Source organism: Camarhynchus parvulus, chromosome 26, assembly GCF_901933205.1.
Source record: "Camarhynchus parvulus chromosome 26, STF_HiC, whole genome shotgun sequence".
Classification (NCBI taxonomy): Eukaryota; Metazoa; Chordata; class Aves; order Passeriformes; family Thraupidae; genus Camarhynchus; species Camarhynchus parvulus.
In genome coordinates this window covers 4,061,365-4,078,153 of record NC_044596.1, presented here as the reverse complement: position 1 = coordinate 4,078,153, position 16,789 = coordinate 4,061,365, and the positions used below count along the sequence as shown (strand labels likewise).

The following is a 16,789-nucleotide window of genomic DNA, read 5'->3' as shown; positions in this document are numbered from 1 at the left end:
AGTTTGGGAAGGTGCAGCTCACATTCCCTACTCTCCCAGGGCTGATCCAGGCTGGAATTCTGGAAATCAGGCGCTGAGCTCGCAGCCAGCTCCCCGCCCCGGTTGCACAAGCGGCCCCGGGGGCGCAGCAGCGACAACCCCAGCCTGTTTACCATGCCAGCCACCTGCTGCTGCTCCCCCTGCTCCCAGAGCCCTGCCCGAGCCCGGCGGGAAGAGCTGGAGCTCCTGGATCCACCCTCGGATGGCCGGACAGGGCCACCAGCTGTCCCCAGAGTCCCCAGGGACACGCACAGGGTGTGGGGACACTCCCCAGCACAGGGGGCGCAGCGCCCTGAGCCTCAGCATCCCCCCAAAAAAGCGAATTCGGATGGAGTGGGATGAGGATTTCCTCCCCGGGGCCACCCCGAGGGTTTTGGCTCCTGGGATCAGCGCCTGGTGTGAAAATCCCCCCTCAGCAGCAATCACAAGGCCTGGCAGCGCCCAAATCACCTCCCAGCACCCCCAAAAATCCCTGCGGATGGAGCAGAGAACTTCCAGCACGGGCTGGGGCTCCTGCCAGCACGGAGGGAGATTTGGGGGAGATGGAGGAGAAACTGGGAGCCTCTCCATGGGTGTTTTGGATGCACAATCATCAAATTGGCCCTAAATATGAACATTTTTCTTCAGTTTCTTTCGTTTCAAGAGAAGAAGGAGCAGAGCCAACCCACCCCAGGCCGTTCCCAGCCCCAATTCCTGCCCCAACACAAAGAAAGGTGAAGCCTCCACTCGCCCAGGGGCTGCTCTGTGACCCCAACCCCAATCCGAGTTTTTGGGGGGATCCCCCACTCCCAAACGGGGGGTTCAGCCCCCCCACAACACCTCCCACCCCGCCGGGACACGGAGCATCCTCCCCCTGCTCCAGCAACCCGAGCCTGAACCCAAGGTCCCGCTTATCTGCAGCTCAAGCATGTCTGCTGATAAGAGGGGATGAGATAAGGCCGCGGCAGCCTCGGCGCTATCAGCAGCCCTTCCTGCAGCCCTGCACCCCAAGGCTGAGGGGTCCAACAGCCCCCAAACACCCCCCAGACATCTCCTCCCCCATCAACCTCTCGCTTGGATGAGATTTCAAACTTCCACCCCATTCCCCCGTGGTCGTTGTTTCCTAATCAGGCAAAGCGTCGGTTCAGGGGAAAAAATGAATTAAAATTAAAAAAAACCCACGCAACCAAAAAAACAAATAAATCAGAAAGCAGAGCAAATAATGTGTCAGGGCTCCTCTGGCAGCTCCGGGGGGGGCACACCCAGCCCGGCCGCATTAGGCGCCGCCGCGAAAACTGGAATTGCAAATGATCGCTGCTCAGCCGAGCTGAAAGGAGAGCGAGGAAAACAAACAACGAACCCGCGGCGGCGAGCGAGGGGCACGGGGACCTGTGGCACACACCTGGGGCTGGCACACACCTGGGGCTGGCACACACCTGGGGCTGGCACACACCTGAGCCTTCCTCCTCCTCCTCCTCCTCGCTGGGGGCACCGCGGGCTGAGCATCCCCCGAGGGAAAAGAGGAGCGAAACCCAGCTCGGAGAGGGGGGAGCGGCTCCCAAAATCCGTGCCAAGCCCCGGTGCCCGCCCCCGTCCCGGTGCCACTCCCGGGATCTGCCCGTGCCTGGGACCCCCTCGCCCCCCCGGCGGAGCCAGCCTGGGGCTTAAATTGGAGAATTGAAGGGAAAAGAACCCAAAAAAGAACCCGTGCCAGGTGACCAACAGCCGGCAGCCGCTGGGCCGCGGAGGGTGGCACGAAGGGACAGGAGCGAGGACCCGCTTGGTGGCATCGCGGGGACACGCGGCTGGTGTGGGGTGGCTTTTGCTGTGGGGCAGGGAAAGGGGACGGTGGCAGCGGGGTGACAGTGCCAGAGGGGTGGCACCGCCCGCGGGGTGACCCACGGTGGGATGGCATGGCCAGAGAGGTGACACTGTCAGCGGGGTGACACTGCCAGCAGGGTGACCTTGCCACAGTGGGGTGACACTGTCAGCGAGGTGACACTTTCAGCGGGGTGACCCTGCCGGCAGGGTGACACTGCCACAGCGGGGTGACACTGTCAGAAGGGTGACAATGCCAGAGGGGTGGCACCGCCCGCGGAGTGACCCATGGTGGGGTGGCACTGCCAGCAGGGTGACCTTGCCACAGTGGGGTGACACTGTCAGAAGGGTGACACTGTCAGAGGCATGACCCTGCCATAGCGGGGTGACACTGTCACAGAAGGGTGATACTGCCAGCAGGGTGACGCTGCCACAGCGGGGTGGCATTGTCAGCGGGGTGACAATGCCAGAGGGGTGGCACCGACCGCGGGGTGACCCACGGTGGGGTGGCACTGCCAGCCGGGTAACACTGTCAGCGGGGTGACCCTGCCACAGTGGGGTGACCCTGCCACAGCGGGGTGGCACTGCCAGCGGGGTGACACCGCCCCAGGGGTGACACCGCCCCAGGGGTGGCACCAGCAGCGGGGACAAGCGGGGGCGAGGCGGGGAAGTCCCCAGCGGTGCCAGCGCCCGGAGCAGCCGGGGCGCGCTGCCAGGCTGGCACGGGCACTGCGGGGACGCGCCACCGCCCGCTGTCCCCAGTGCCACCAGCGAGCCACCCCTGTGTCCGGATGTCCCAAATTGTCCCCGGGAGGCGCCCCGGGAGCCCCCGCCCAGCACCCAGCGGGGGCACGGCCCGGGGCGGGGGAAGTGCTTTGGGCCCGCCGCAGGATTGCTGCCTCATTAGAGAGCAATTACCGCTAATTACGCCGTGGCAACACCCAGAGCCGATCGGGAAATGGGAAATGGGGCTGCTGGGTGCCCGCGGCTGCACAGGCGCGCACATCCCACCCATCCCATCCCCCAAAAAACCCTTCAGGAGCGGGGATGGGACACGGCACGGTGTTCCGTGCCTCAGTTTCCCTGGTTAAGGGGGCGTATTCTGCCGAGGCATCCGACAGCCCCAGCGCCCCCTCCCCGCGCCCCAAAATCACCAATCCCGCGGACCCCCTCCCATCGCTGTCCACGGGAACGGCGATGGGGTTTGTGCTGCCCCCCTGCCCCTGCTGCCACCCCGGGCCTTGGTGGCACCTGCGAGGGGGTGACCCTGTCCCCTCTCGGCCATGCCACACGCCCGGGGCCGCGGCTGCACAGGGCAGGTGAACTTTGGCCCCACAAATCGCATTCCTGAGGGATCCCGCTTATCTGGGCGTGCCTGGCCACGGCCACCGAGGACACTGGGCAAGGGGACAGCCCGCCGGGAGGGCTCACTGCAAGCTCTCCTGGACCTCCAAAACCTTCCTGAGAGTCCCTCCAGACTGTCCTAGACATCCAAAACCCTCCTGGGGATCCCTCCAAACAGTCCTGAACCGCCAAAACCCTCCTGAGGGTCCCTCCAAACAGTCCTGAACCTCCAAAACCCTCCTGAGAGTCCGTCCAAACAGTGCTAGGAGTCTCCCCAAACATTGCTGGAGCTCCAAAACCCTCCTAGAGGTCCCTCCAAACCTCTTGGACCTCCAAAATCCTCCTGGGGATCCCTCTAAACAGTCCTGGACATCCAAAACCCTTCTGAGGGTCCCTCCAAGACCTCCTAAACCCTCCTAGAGGTCCCTCCAAACCCTATTGGACCTCCAAAATCCTCCTGGGGATCCCTCTAAACAGTCCTGGACATCCAAAACACTTCTGGGGGTCCCAGACAGTCCTAGAAGTTTCTCCAAACACTCCTAGACCTCCTAAACTCTCCTGGGGGTCCCTCCAGACAGTCCTGGACCTCCAAAATCCTCCTGGGAGTCTCACCAAACCCTTTTGGACCTCCAAACCCCCTCTGGAGGTCCCTCTAAGATCTCCAAAACCATCCTGGGGGGTTCCTCCAAACACTCCTGGACCTCCAAAACCCTTCTGACAGTCCCTCCAAAACCCTCCTGGGGTCCTTGTAAATCCTTCTGGAACCCCAAAATTGTCCTGTGGTCATTGTAAATCCTTCTGGAACCCCAAAATTGTCCTGAGGTCCTTGTAAATCCTTCTGGAACCCCAAAACCCTCCTGTGGTCCTTGTAAACCTTTCTGGAACCCCAAAACTCTCCTGTGGTCATTGTAAATCCTTCTGGAACCCCAAAATTGTCCTGAGGTCCTTGTAAATCCTTCTGGAACCCCAAAACCCTCCTGTGGTCCTTGTAAACCTTTCTGGAACCCCAAAACTCTCCTGTGGTCATTGTAAATCCTTCTGGAACCCCCAGCCCCCCCCGGTGGTCCCCCCAGCCCCTCGCTGTGCCCAGCCCGGCTGTGGGTTCGAGGCTCCGGCTGGCAGTGCCCGCGGGATGGGATTGCCCAGCCGTTCCCCGCAGGCTGGGACGTTGTTCCACGGCTCAGCCACGGGCACAGCCCCTGCCCAGCCCCGCCGGGCGTGCGGCAGCTCCGCGTTCCGGGGCTCCGCGAGGCGCTGCCGAGCTCGGCGGGACCGGCCGGGCAGGGCGGGGAGGCGGCCGGGGCTGCCCGACCGGTCGCGGCTGTTCCACCGGAGCCCCGAGCGCGGCGCGGCATCCCCGGGGCTCCGGGACGGCCCCACGGAGCCACCTGAGCCCCTGGAGGCTGCTTGGGCATGGTTGTCCCCAGCGCTGTCCCCGTGGATCACCAACACCTCATAGCCCAGCTCAGCGCTCACCGTGAAGGGTCCTGGACCTCCAAAACCTGCGTGGGGGTCCCAAAAAATCCTCCTGGGCCTCCAAAACCCTCCTGGGGGTCCCTAAAAATCCTCCAGCATCTCCAAAAGGCTCCTGAGCGTCCCTAAAATCCTCCCAGGCCTCCTGGGTGTCCCTCCAAACTCCCCTGGACCTTCAAAACTCTCATGGGGGTTCCTACAAACATTCCTGGACTTCCAAAACCTTCCTGGGGGTCTTTTCAAATCCTCTAGGATCTCCAAAACTCTCCTGAGGGTCTCTCCAAATGCTCCAAAACCCTCCTGGGGGGTGTCTACAAACCCTCCTGGATGTCCAAAACCCTCCTGGGGGTCCCTAAAAATCCTCCTAGGCCCCCTGGGTGTCCCTCCAAACTCCCCTGGACCTTCAAAACCCTCCTGGCGGGTCCCTAAAAATCCCCCTGCATCTCTAAAACCCTTCTGGGGGTCCCTAAAACTCCTCCTAGGCCTCCAAAATCCTCCTGGGGGTCCCTAAAAATCTTTCTAGGTCTCCTGGGTGTCCCTCCGAACTCCCCTGGGCCTTCAAAACTCTCCTGGGGGTTCCTACAAACTCTCTTGGACCTCCAAAACACTCCTGAGGGTCTCTCCAAACCCTCCTAGACTTTCAAAACCCTCCTAGGGAATCTCTCCAAACCCTCCGAGCTCTCCAAAACCTTCCTGGGGGTTCTCAAAAGTCCTCCTAGACCTTCAAAACCCTCCTGAGGGTCCAAACCCTCTAGGATCTCCAAACCCTCCAGGACCTCCAAATCCCTCCTGAGGGTCTCTCCAAACCCTCCAGGACCTCCAAATCCCTCCCAGCTCCGCTCCCACCCCACCTGTCCATGGAGAGGGATCTCCCACCCCATCCTGGAGCAATCCAGCAGCCACAATCCCGGCTTTTTTCCACCTGGATGCGACGCCCGGGCCTCGGCGCCACCGAGGAGCCGCCAGCAGCGGCTCCGTTACGTAAGGAAAGCTCGGAGGGGGGAAAACGGCGGCTCCCGGTGGCTGCGGCGGCAGGGGAGGAACGGGAGCGGCGGGAGAGGCAGGAACGGGGATGCGGGAGATGCGGGAGGATGCGGGATGTTCACCAGTCCCGGTTCCAGCTCCCCAGGAACGGGGACGCGCCGAGGAGGGGAGGGACGGTCCCGGGGATGGCGGGGGGCACAGGGATGGCGGAGGGCACCGGGATGGCCGCACCGGCATGGTGGAGGGCACCGGGATGGCACCGGGATGGCCACACCGAGATGGTGGAGGGCACCGGGATGGCCACACCGGGTCGGTCCTGCCTCCCGCTCCCAGAACAAAGGGATGGATGCTCGGGAAGGCTCCGGAGGGACTCGGGAGCAGCTGCGGGGTCACCGCGGGGTGGGAGCGGGGATGGGGTTTGGATAAATGCGGGGAGAGGGGATGGGGGACACGGCGGGGGGAGCACGGACACGGCACGGAGGGATCAGGGACACGATCCAGGATCACGGGACACAGAGTGGGAATTATGGAAACAGCGTGGGGGGAGCACGGACCCGATCCAGGATCACGGACACAGAGTGGGAATTACGGAAACAGCGTGGGGGGAGCACGGACCCGATCCAGGATCACGGACACAGGGTGGGAATTATGGAAACAGCGTGGGGGGAGCACGGACCCGAGCAGATCACGGACACAGGGTGGGATTACGGAAACAGCGTGGGGGATCGTGGACACGATCCAGGATCACGGACACGGCACGAGGGGATCAGGGACACGGTGTGGGAATTATGGAAACAGCGTGGGGGGGAGCACAGACATGGCGCGGGGTCACAGACACGACACGGAGGGATCATGGACACAGCCCAGGGTCGTGGACATGGCATGGGGTCATGGACACAGCGTGAGGAGATCATGGACACGGTGTGAGGGATCATGGACATGGCACGTGGGGATCAAGGACACGATGCAGGATCACAGAGCACGAGGGATCATGGACATGGTGTGGGATCATGGACACAGCATGAGGAGATCATGGACACAGCGCGAGGAGATCATGAACACAGTGTGAGGGATCATGCACATGGTGTGAGGGATCATGGACACGATCCAGGATCACAGACGATGCACGTGGGATCTGGACACGGCGTGGGATCATGGACACAGCATGAGGAGATCATGGACATGGTGTGAGGGATCATGGACATGATCCAGGGTCACAGACAGAGCATGGGGGATCATGGACACAGCATGAGGAGATCACGGATACGGTGTGAGGGATCATGGACGTGGCATGAGGGGATCAGGGACACAGCCCAGGATCATGGACACAGCACGGGGTCACAGACATGGCACAGGGATTATGGACACGGCACGGGAATTATGAATTCAGGGTGGGAATTAAGGAAACAATGTGGGGGGATCACGGGCATGACATGGGGGGATCATGGGCATGACATGGGGGGTCATGGACACGGTACAAGGGTTATGGACAAGGCATGGGAATGATGGAAACAACATGGGGGGATCACAGACACGGCCCAGGATCAGGGACACGATCCAGGATCACAGACACGGCCCAAGATCACGGACAGAGCGTGGGGGGATCACGGACACGGCCCCTCCCCACCGCCCCGGCCCATCCCCGGCCCGCGGGTGTTCGGAGCAGGGCGTCTGTCGCCGGGCTGCCAAACACACACAAAGGCGTCTCATTATCCCCTAATTAGTGCCTTGCCGGCTCCTGCAATTAACACCCGTGCAGGCGGCTGCTGTTGAGGTAAACAGAGGGTTTGAAGAGCCCTGGAGAGCCGGGGGGCCCTGGCGGGGCGGGGACCACCCATGAGAGCAGAGGGTGGGCCACAGAGCTCCACAGCTGGGCAGAGAACAGGGACACCTTCCCCCATCCCAGGCGGCTCCAAACCCCATAAACCCGGCCTTGGACACTTCCAGGGATGGGACAGCCACAGCTTCTCTGGGAAATCCATCCCAGGGCCTCCCCACCCTCACAGGGAGGAATTCCTTCCCAAAATCCCATCTCTCCCTGCCCTCTGGCAGTGGGAGCCGTTCCCTGCTTCCTGTCCCTCCATTCCTTGTTCCAAATCCCTCTCGAGCTCTCCTGGAGTCCCCTCAGGCACTGGGAGGGGCTCTGAGCTCTCCCTGGAGCCTCCTCTCTCCTCCTCTCTCCCAGCCTGGCTCCAAGCAGAGATGCTCCAGCCCTCGGAGCACCTCCGTGACCTCTGGACCCGCTCCAGCAGCTCCACTTTCTCCCAGAAGGAGCCCATGAGTCAGGAGCAGCCGGGCTCGGACTCGGGTCCTGCCCCGGGGGAGGCCGAGCCACCCTGGGTGCTCCTGCACAGCCAGGTGTTCATTCCCTGCAAACATCAAAGGTCTTAAATGGCCTTTCTCCGGCTGACCCAGAAACGCGGATCGAGAGCTGCCTCATCCCTTAATTGAGAACTTGGTGACTTGGAATCTTTATTAAAGAGCTTTAGTGGATTCGCAGATTAAGGGCACAACCCGGCCGCTGCCACCATCCAGGCTCCCTGTCGCCATCCAGCTTCATTCCCTGCCACCATCCATTCCCTGCCACCATCCATTCCCTGCCACCATCCATTCCCTGCCACCATCCAGGCTCATTCCACGTCACCATCCTCCCTTCCTGCCACCATCTATCCTTGTTCCCTGCCACCATCCAGCCTCATTCCCTGTCATGATCCATTCCCTGCCACCATCCAGCCTCACTCCTGCCACCATCCAGGTTCATTCCCTGCATGCTGGAGCCACCTCACCCCCCAGCCACTGCTCTGGAGCCTTTTCCCTGCTCCAGCCTGGCTCTGGAGCTCTGGACAGACCTTGGAAGGGCTCCCTGTGCTGCTACCACCGAGTAAAAACCAGAATCAAACCAAACCTACGCTGAAAAGCAGCGCTGCCTGCCCAGAACATCCCAATCCTGGGGGATTTTCCAGCTTGGGATGGTGGATGGAGCAGGCAGGGCTGGAAGGGGGGCTCCACATGTGCCGCCTCCCTCCCTCCCTCTGCCTGCATGTTTCCTTCAATCTGCCCGTGCCCTGCACTCCTCAGCCATGCCGGGAGAAGCAGGGATGTTTTGGATCATCACAGTGTCGGGAGAAGCAGGGATGGATGTTGTGGATCATCACCGTGCCGGGAGAAGCAGGGATGGATGCTTTGGATCATCACCGTGCCGGGAGAAGCAGGGATGGATGTTGTGGATCATCAGGGATGTTTTGGATCATCACTGTGCTGGGAGAAGGCGGATGGATGTTTTGGATTATGGATTATCATCAGGGATGTTTTGGATCATCACTGTGCCGGGAGAAGCAGGGATGGATGTTGTGGATCATCAGGGATGTTTTGGATCATCACTGTGCTGGGAGAAGCAGGGATGGGTGTTTTGGATCATCAGGGATGTTTTGGATCATCACCTCCCCGCGGGGCAGCGGGAAGGCGCTGCCGGCGGGGCAGGACTCCCCTGGGTGGGCGGAGAGCTGCGAACGCTGCTGCGGAGGAAGGAGGATGGAGAGGAGGCAGCAGCGCGCTCCTCGAGGCGCTGTTCCTGCCTGCTGCTGCTGCTGCTGCTGCGGATGATCGTGTTTTCCCAGGAAAACAGGAGTGGGGGATGCTACTACCAAATCCTGGGAGAGAGAGAGAGGAGAGAGCAGCAAGGGAGCCACGCAGCCCGTTCCAGCCCAGCTCTGGGAGAAATCCCCAGCCCGGCTGATTCCCAGGGGCACAGATGGAGCAGAAAACAACCCTGGCGCTGCCTGGCTGGCTCAGGAGGCCTCGGGGGGATTAAAAACCCCTCAGTGCCCATCTGGGGTGGGGTTGGTGCCCAGTGGCGTGGGGGGTGTGGGCACCACGACACACACACACACACACACACACAGGGGCACACTCACACACTCACCCGTGTCACGGTGACACACGGCCAGGGCCACGCTCTTGTCCCTTGTCCCTTCCCCACGGAACGGAGCAGCCACCGGTCAGCGGTGCCCTCGAGGCGCTGGCACCGTGGCCTCACCCAGGCAGTGCCAGCCACGTCCCTCACCCTCCTGCCCGTCCCTCCTCTGCCTCGTCCTCGCCAGCCTCCCGCCGGTTTCTATGGGAACTCGGCAGGAGAACGCGGTTTGCAGCGCCAGCCCGGTGCCAGCCGCTGTCACCCTGTCACCGCCTCTGCCAGGGCCACCTCTGGGCACCTGGGCACCCCTCACCACAGCCCCTGTCCCTGTGGGGTGGCCCTGGTGGCCCAGTGCAGCAGGATGGGTGCCAGGGGTGCCCATGGTGGGCTGGGGGTCCCCTGCAAACACCAAAGTCCATAAAGGCCGGATTTTGTGCTTCCTATGGATTTTTAGCTCCGGAATTGTAATTCCTCAGCCACCCCCTCTCTGGGATCCTATTCCTGGCTCTGTGTCCCCACGGGGGTGGCTCAGGTGGGTGACAGGCCCAGGTGTCCCCAAGCCACAGCTCTGCCAGGCCGAAGAGGGGAGGAGCTGGCTTGGGAAGCGTCTCCTGGTGAAGGGACAGGGACAAGAGGGACAGGGGCAGGTCTGAGGGGGACAGGAGCTTCAAGAGCTCTCCTTTCCCTTGAGGAAATGCCAGGGGAAGGATCTGGAGCAGCCACACGCACACACTGAGGGATGAGCTCGGTGCAGAACAGGATTCACAATGGGATTCGTGGAGGAATCTCAGAGGGATTCAAGGCAGGATTCACGGTGGGATCCATGGAGGGATCAAAGTGGGATTCACAATGGGATTCACAGAGGGATCACAACAGGATTCATGGAGGGATCACAGAGGGATTCAAGGCAGGATTCATGGTGGGATTTGTGGAGGAATCACAATGGGATTCATGGAGGGATCACGGTGAGATTCATGGAGGGATCACAGTGGGATTGAAGGCGGGAATCGCAGTGGGATCCATGGAGGGATCATGGTGGGATTAATGGAGGGATCACAGTGGGATTCACAGAGGGATCAAAGTGGGATTCATGGCGGGATCATGATGGGATTCACAGAGGGATCATGGCAGGATCCATGGAGAGATCCACAACAGGATTCATAGAGGGATCATGATGGGATTCAAGGCAGGATTCATGGAGGGATTGTGGTGGAATCCATGGAGGGATCACAGTGGGATTCACGGAGGGATCATGATGGGATTCACGGAGGGATCACAGTGGGATTCACAGTAGGATTCATGGAGGGATCACAGTGGGATCCACAACAGGATTCATGGAGGGATCACAGTGGGATCCACAACAGGATTCATGGAGGGATTCACGGCAGGCTGCGGGCGCTCCTGCAGACGCAGCAGCGGGAGAAGCAGCGGGGTGCTGCCGATGCCCGGCTGCAGAGCCGCCCGCAGGGCCGCAGCCCAGCCTGGAGCGGCGGATCCTGCAGCAAACGCCGGCCCCGGCTCCCTCCATGGCCGGCGCTCCCCGCACCCCGCGGCGGCACCGGCGCCCTCCCCGCACGCCGGGATTAACGGAGCGGCTCCCGCGGCCATCTGGAGCGGGGGGCCCGCCCCCCTGCCCCCGAGGCATCGCGGCACCGCGGCATGGCAGCGCCAGGTGCCGCACGGAGGTGGCCGAGACCCCGCACGGAGGTGCCGGAGCGCCCGGACGCCCCCGACCCGCGGTCAGCAGGGGGGTCCCTCGGGGGGAGGCCGGTCCGGCCCCTTCCGCTGGGGTTTAATAGACTCGTGGCGTATGAACATCCCCATCATGTGATGAATCAGAGGCTGCTTCCCTCCGAGCGGCGAGCGGCGCAACAAAGCTGCGATTGAGGGCTCGGGGCAGCGGCTGCGCCTCTCGCGTCTCCGGCACCGCCAGACACCCCCCGGTGCAGGGGGGGCCCGGAGCGGCGGCGCTGCCCTTCCTCCCGGCCCAGAGGAGGAGGAGGCGGAGGAGGAGGCGGAGGAGGAGGAGGATGGCTCTCCGCTCGCAGCAGGCAGCGAAACGAGCCGCGGAGCCAAGGGAAGGTCTCGGCTTTCCTGGGAAGCGCCAGACGACATCGCTCAGCCCCATCCATCACATCCCGCCCGCAGCGCTGGGGGTCCGGCCCTCCCGAGCCCCCCATTCACCAGGATGGGGTTTCGGGGTGCTGACACAGCGAATAGCGGGGCTGCCCCAAAGCCTCGGCGCTGCTCTGCCCCTGCACGGAGTCGGGGGGTCCAAACCCAGGGGGTCCCAACCCAGGGGGTCCCAGCCCGCAGCATTTGGGGTTTTGGGGACACAAACCGGCTCGCAGCCCATAAACACACGGCGGGGACAGCTCGGGGGGGCCCCACTCGTCACCCAAAGCTCGGCACGAGGGGCAGGGGGTGCAGGGGGAGCCCCTCGGGCAGCCGGGGGGTGCCGGCCCCCACTGCGCGCCCTGCTCTGCCCATGAGGTGGGAGCGCAGCCCCCTCCTCTTCCCTGAAAGAGCCCCCCCAGCACCTCGAGGGGATGCGCTGCCGCTCCGCGCCCGCTGAAGAGGAGGAGGAGGAGGAAGAGCGGAGGAGGAGGAGGAGGAGGAGGAGGAAGGAGCCGCGCCGGAGGCACTCACCGAGCGGGGCGGGCAGCGGCCGGTCCCCCCCGCGCTGCCTACGGGCGCAGCATCTCCCCGGCCGCCCGCAGCCCGAGCGGGAGCCCGAGCCGGAGCGGGAGCCGGAGCCGCAGCCGGAGCCGGAGCTGGGCATGCTCGGGGGCCACCGAGCGGCACGTGACGCCGGGCTGGCACCGAGCGGGGCGGGGGCCGCGCCGCCCCCACCGCCCCCCGCCCCCGCAGCCCCCGGGGGCACCGCGCCGAACCCCCCCGGGCCGCACCGGGCGGAACGCGGCCCTGCCAGGCGAATGGAGAGCGCTGCACGCCCCGCGGGGAGCAGCCCGGATCCGCTGGACCCGCATGCCGGAGCCTGGAGCCGCGTCTCAGAACATGGGCACAGCCTGGACACGAATTCCAGAACCTGGGCACAGCCTGGACTCACATCCCAGAACCTGGGCACAGCCTGGACCCGAATTCCAGAACCTGGGCAGAGACTGGACACGAATTCCAGAGCCTGGGCACAGCCTGGACCTGCACCCCAGAACCTGGGCACAGCCTGGACCCCAATTCCAGAGCCTGGGAACAGCTTGGACTCCTATCCCAGAGCCTGGGCACAGCCTGGACACCAATTCCAGAGCCTGGGAACAGCTTGGACTCCTATCCCAGAGCCTGGGCACAGCCTGGACCCAAATTCCAGAGCCTGGGCACAGCTTGGACCAAGCTCCCCTGCACATCCCCGTGTCGGGGCACAGAGCGGGCCCTGCTCCCTTTCCCACATCCCAGCATCCCCAATCCTGCACCCCAGCGCTGGACAACGCTCCCCAGGCACCCCAGCACTGGGATGGGGAGCAGAGAGGTCCCTTGGACTCCTCCACATCCCTGGGACCGCGCATCCCTCAGGGTCCTGCACCTGGCAGGGCAGGGGAGCCCCTTTGATGCCAGCCAGGTGTGGAACCCTCTGGAGCAGGGTGGGATCTGCACCCCCAGGCTCTGCACCCCGGAATTGTCACCTGTCAGGAGGAGATGGGTGGCAGGACAGCCCCAAACAGCTGAGCTGGTGGCCAGGATGGCTCAGGTGGGGCCCAGCCCAGCCTGGTGGCTCCTGGAGCTGGGCACGGAGGCACCGGCCCTGCAGATTGCTGCCCTACAGCCATGGCACCGTGCCCCAATCCATGGCACTGCCCTCATTCTGCCTGTCACAGCTGCCAGGCCCGTGGTGGCACCCTGGTGGCACCCTGGTGGCACCCAGCTGGGGCTCAGAGCCCACAGGGACCTCCCATCCCAGGCCTGGGGACACCAGGGCGCTCCAGGAAGGGAAAACAGGCGGCCACCCTTGATCCTATAATCCCCCATTAGCCACAGGGCTTTAGGGGCTGGCCCTGGGGTGGCTTTCACTGGATCTGCTGCCTCCTGTGTCCCCACAGCGTGGGGGACACCGTCCCCCCCTGCCAGCCCACAGCAGGACCCCAAAATCGCATTGTCCCCTCCCCAAGGCCATTCCCCTGCTCTGCAGGCACAGGGGACCCGCAGGGGCTGCTCCCCCTCCCGCTGTGCTCCTGCTCCCCAAAAAGAGCCCAGGAGAAGCTGGGGAGCTCTCAGGGGAGCCCCCAGACAGGCCGAGCACCCCAGTTTGGTGTCTGGTTATTCCCTGCTCCCTTTGTTCACACCAGGAGCAGCCCCATCCCAAAGCCACGGACACAGCAGGGCCTCTCCCGCGGGCAGAGCTGGGGGCAGGGTTGGGATGAAAACATCCCAATTTTTGGGGTGGGAGCACCGGGACAGGGCACTGGGGCTGCCCACCCACACTCCGGGCTGGGGGGTGCCCGGCATCCCCTGCAGCTTCCCTTCTGCACAGCTGGGCCTGGTGCCACCTCTGGAGGACAACGGGCCGCCACTCGGTCCCCTGGGGCACAGGTGGGGCTGGCAGGACCCTTCCCAGGCCTGGCCTGGTGGCCATCACCTCCCAGCCCCATTCCCTGCTCTGCTGTGACATTCCCAGGTGCTGGGACACACAGGAAGGTGGTTCCTGAGGTCACAACTCCAACCCCATCAGGAGGCTCCCAGGGCAGCCCCAATCCCATTCCCTGCTCTGCTGTGACATTCCCGGGTCCTGGGACACACAGAAGGTGCTCCCTGACTCAGAGGACACAGCTCCAACCCCACCAGGAGGCTCCCAGAGCAGCCCCAGCCCCATCCCCTGCTCCACTGTGACATTCCTGGGTCCTGGGACACACAGGGACAGTGCTGTCTGCTCCCAGGGTCACAGCTCCAGCCTGACCAGGAGGCTCCTGGAGCAGCCCCAGTGCCATCCCCAGCTCTGCTGTGACACCCCCAGATCCCAGCACACACAGGAAGGTGGTTGGTTCCTCAGGTCACAACTCCAACCCTACTTAAAGGTTCCCGGAGCAGCCCCAGTTCCATTCCCTGCCCCACTGTGACATTCCCAGGTGCTGTGGTGCTTAGGGAAGGTGGTCCCTGCTCCAGAGGAGGCACAACAAAATTCCACAGCTCCAACCCCACCTGGAGGCTGCCAGGGCAGCCCCAATCCCATTCCCTGCTCTGCTGTGACATTCCTGGATCCCGGGACATACACAAAGGTGGTTCCTGGGATCACAACTCCAACCCTACTTAAAGGCTCCCAGGGCAGCCCCAATCCCATTCCCTGCCTCACTGTGACATTCCTGGATCCCAGGACATACACAAAAGTGGTTCCTGGGGTCGCAGCTCCAACCCCACCTGGAGGCTCCCGGAGCAGCCCCAATCCCATTCCTTGCTCTGCTGTGACACCCCCAGATCCCAGGACACACAGGAAGGTGGTTGGTTCCTGGGGTCGCAGCTCCAACCCTACTTAAAGGCTCCCGGAGCAGCCCCAGCCCCACTCCCGGCCCGCCTGGGGCTGCCTCAAGGACACTGCCCAGATTGGAGCGGCTGATCGCGGCGCTTTGCTGCAGCCCGCCGGGGGATCTTTGCTCCCTTCGCCGGGTTTTTATGGCTGTCTGGGCACACAAGGAAAGCTCCGCGAGCCACACAGGGACGGGCTCAAAGATCCCGTCTGGAGCAGCCTCACCCGGCAGCAGCCGGAGCCGCACGCCAGGCGAGGCACAGCCCGCAGCTCTCAGCCTGTCTAGACACCAAAATCGCCTCGCCACGGCCCCGATCCCAGCACTGGAGGCGAGGAAGGGGCGAGAGGGAATGGGGAACATCCCAGTGGGATGAACCGGGAGCAGCGCCTCGGGCTGGAGCCTCCCGGAGCCGCTGCTGCCTCAGCCCGGCCAGCACAGCCAGCTCCGCGCCCCAGGGACCCTCCGCGCCCCCACAACATCCGAGAGCTCCAGGAATCCCCCGCGGGGCTCTGGGGGATGTTTCCCTGCGGGATGACGCGGGGAAGGGGGCGGCTGGCTCGCCCACCCCACCCCGGAGCCTCCCCGAGGAGAAATTTTGCATCTGGGACGGGCGTTTGGAGCAGGAGCTGCAGGTGCAGGGCCCAGAGCTGGGGCTGCTCCTGCCCGGGCCAGGGAACATCCCCGCAGCATCCCGGGCTGCAAAAGCTTCTCCCCGGCCCTTCGTCACTTACTTGATGAAGTAGAGGCCGCCGTGCATGGTGGTGTCCACCTCCCAGCCTCGGGGCAGCCCTGTGGGGACAGGCCAGCAGCGGGGTCACCCTCGCTGTCCCCCCGGGGAAGGGCAGGAGGGTGAGGGCAGGGATTGAGGGGTGATGGTGACACTTTGTAGTTGGCTCTCCCAAGGCTCAAAGCGCGTTTTTGGAGAAGTTTGAGGCCCCCTCCTCATCAGAGACCACAGGAGGGAGGGGAAAATCCACCAGGAAAACCCAGGCTGGGGAGAGACAGCATCACCCAGCCCTCCCCAGCTGCAGGCTGGCTCGGTTTTGGGGGTCTCCTTTGCACTCCCGGCGGATTTCGCGGCACAATTTCCCAATCCTGGCCCCCAGGAGCCGGGCCCAGGCTCACCTGCGCAGGAGAAGTGCCCGCTCTGGATGGCGTAGCCCGAACTCGGGTGCACCCAGCTGGTGGATTTGGTGTCGTCGCTGTGAGGGACAAGGACAGAGGGGCTGTCAGCACCCCCGGGGGGCTCAGCAGCCCCTCCCCAGCTCTTGGCTCCAGCCAAACGAATGGATTTTAGAGGGGGAAACTGTGACAGCAGTGTCCCCAAGAAGGGAGAAACGGGAGGACAGGAGAGGTGGCTGTGCCATGGGACAGCACAGGAACCCAAACCGAGCCCCCCACCCTTTGCAGCGCCCCAAGCGCTCACCCCGCTCCCCCCAGCCCCAGCAGAGCCCCCTCCCCAGCCCAGGCCGGCTCCGGGCAGGACCGTACTTGATGAAGAAGATCCTGCCGTCCCCGCAGACGCCGTAGGTCCACCTGCCCGGCAGGTCCAGCCAGTCGATGTCATCGCCCATGGGGGTGGCACGGGGGGCTCGGGCACGGAGCAGCCGGGACAGCGCCCGCCTCGCTCGGGAAGCGCCCGGCAGCGAGTCCCGGGCTGTCCCCGGCAGCAAAGGCTCAGCTCAGCCCTTCTTCCACCCCGGCTCTGTTTGCTGCGAATAACCCGGCAGGGAGGGAAAAGCAACAGGAAAAAAAAAAAAAAATTCCC

General features: G+C 63.6%; 1 protein-coding gene across 2 annotated transcripts in view; it reads right to left on the bottom strand.

The window, feature by feature from the left end:
• Positions 1-15,782, bottom strand: part of PLEKHA6 (pleckstrin homology domain containing A6) — a 51,370-nt gene extending 35,588 nt beyond the window's left edge. Inside the window, exon 1 of one of the 2 annotated variants that reach the window (XM_030965673.1) lies at positions 15,753-15,782. In XM_030965673.1, coding sequence (XP_030821533.1) covers positions 15,753-15,778 — 26 coding nt within the window. In that variant the 5' untranslated portion in view covers positions 15,779-15,782. Of the gene's footprint in view, positions 1-12,199; positions 12,316-15,752 lie in introns of those variants that run through there. The other variant, XM_030965674.1, reaches the window with a different exon arrangement.
• Between the last annotated feature and the right edge of the window lie 1,007 nt (positions 15,783-16,789).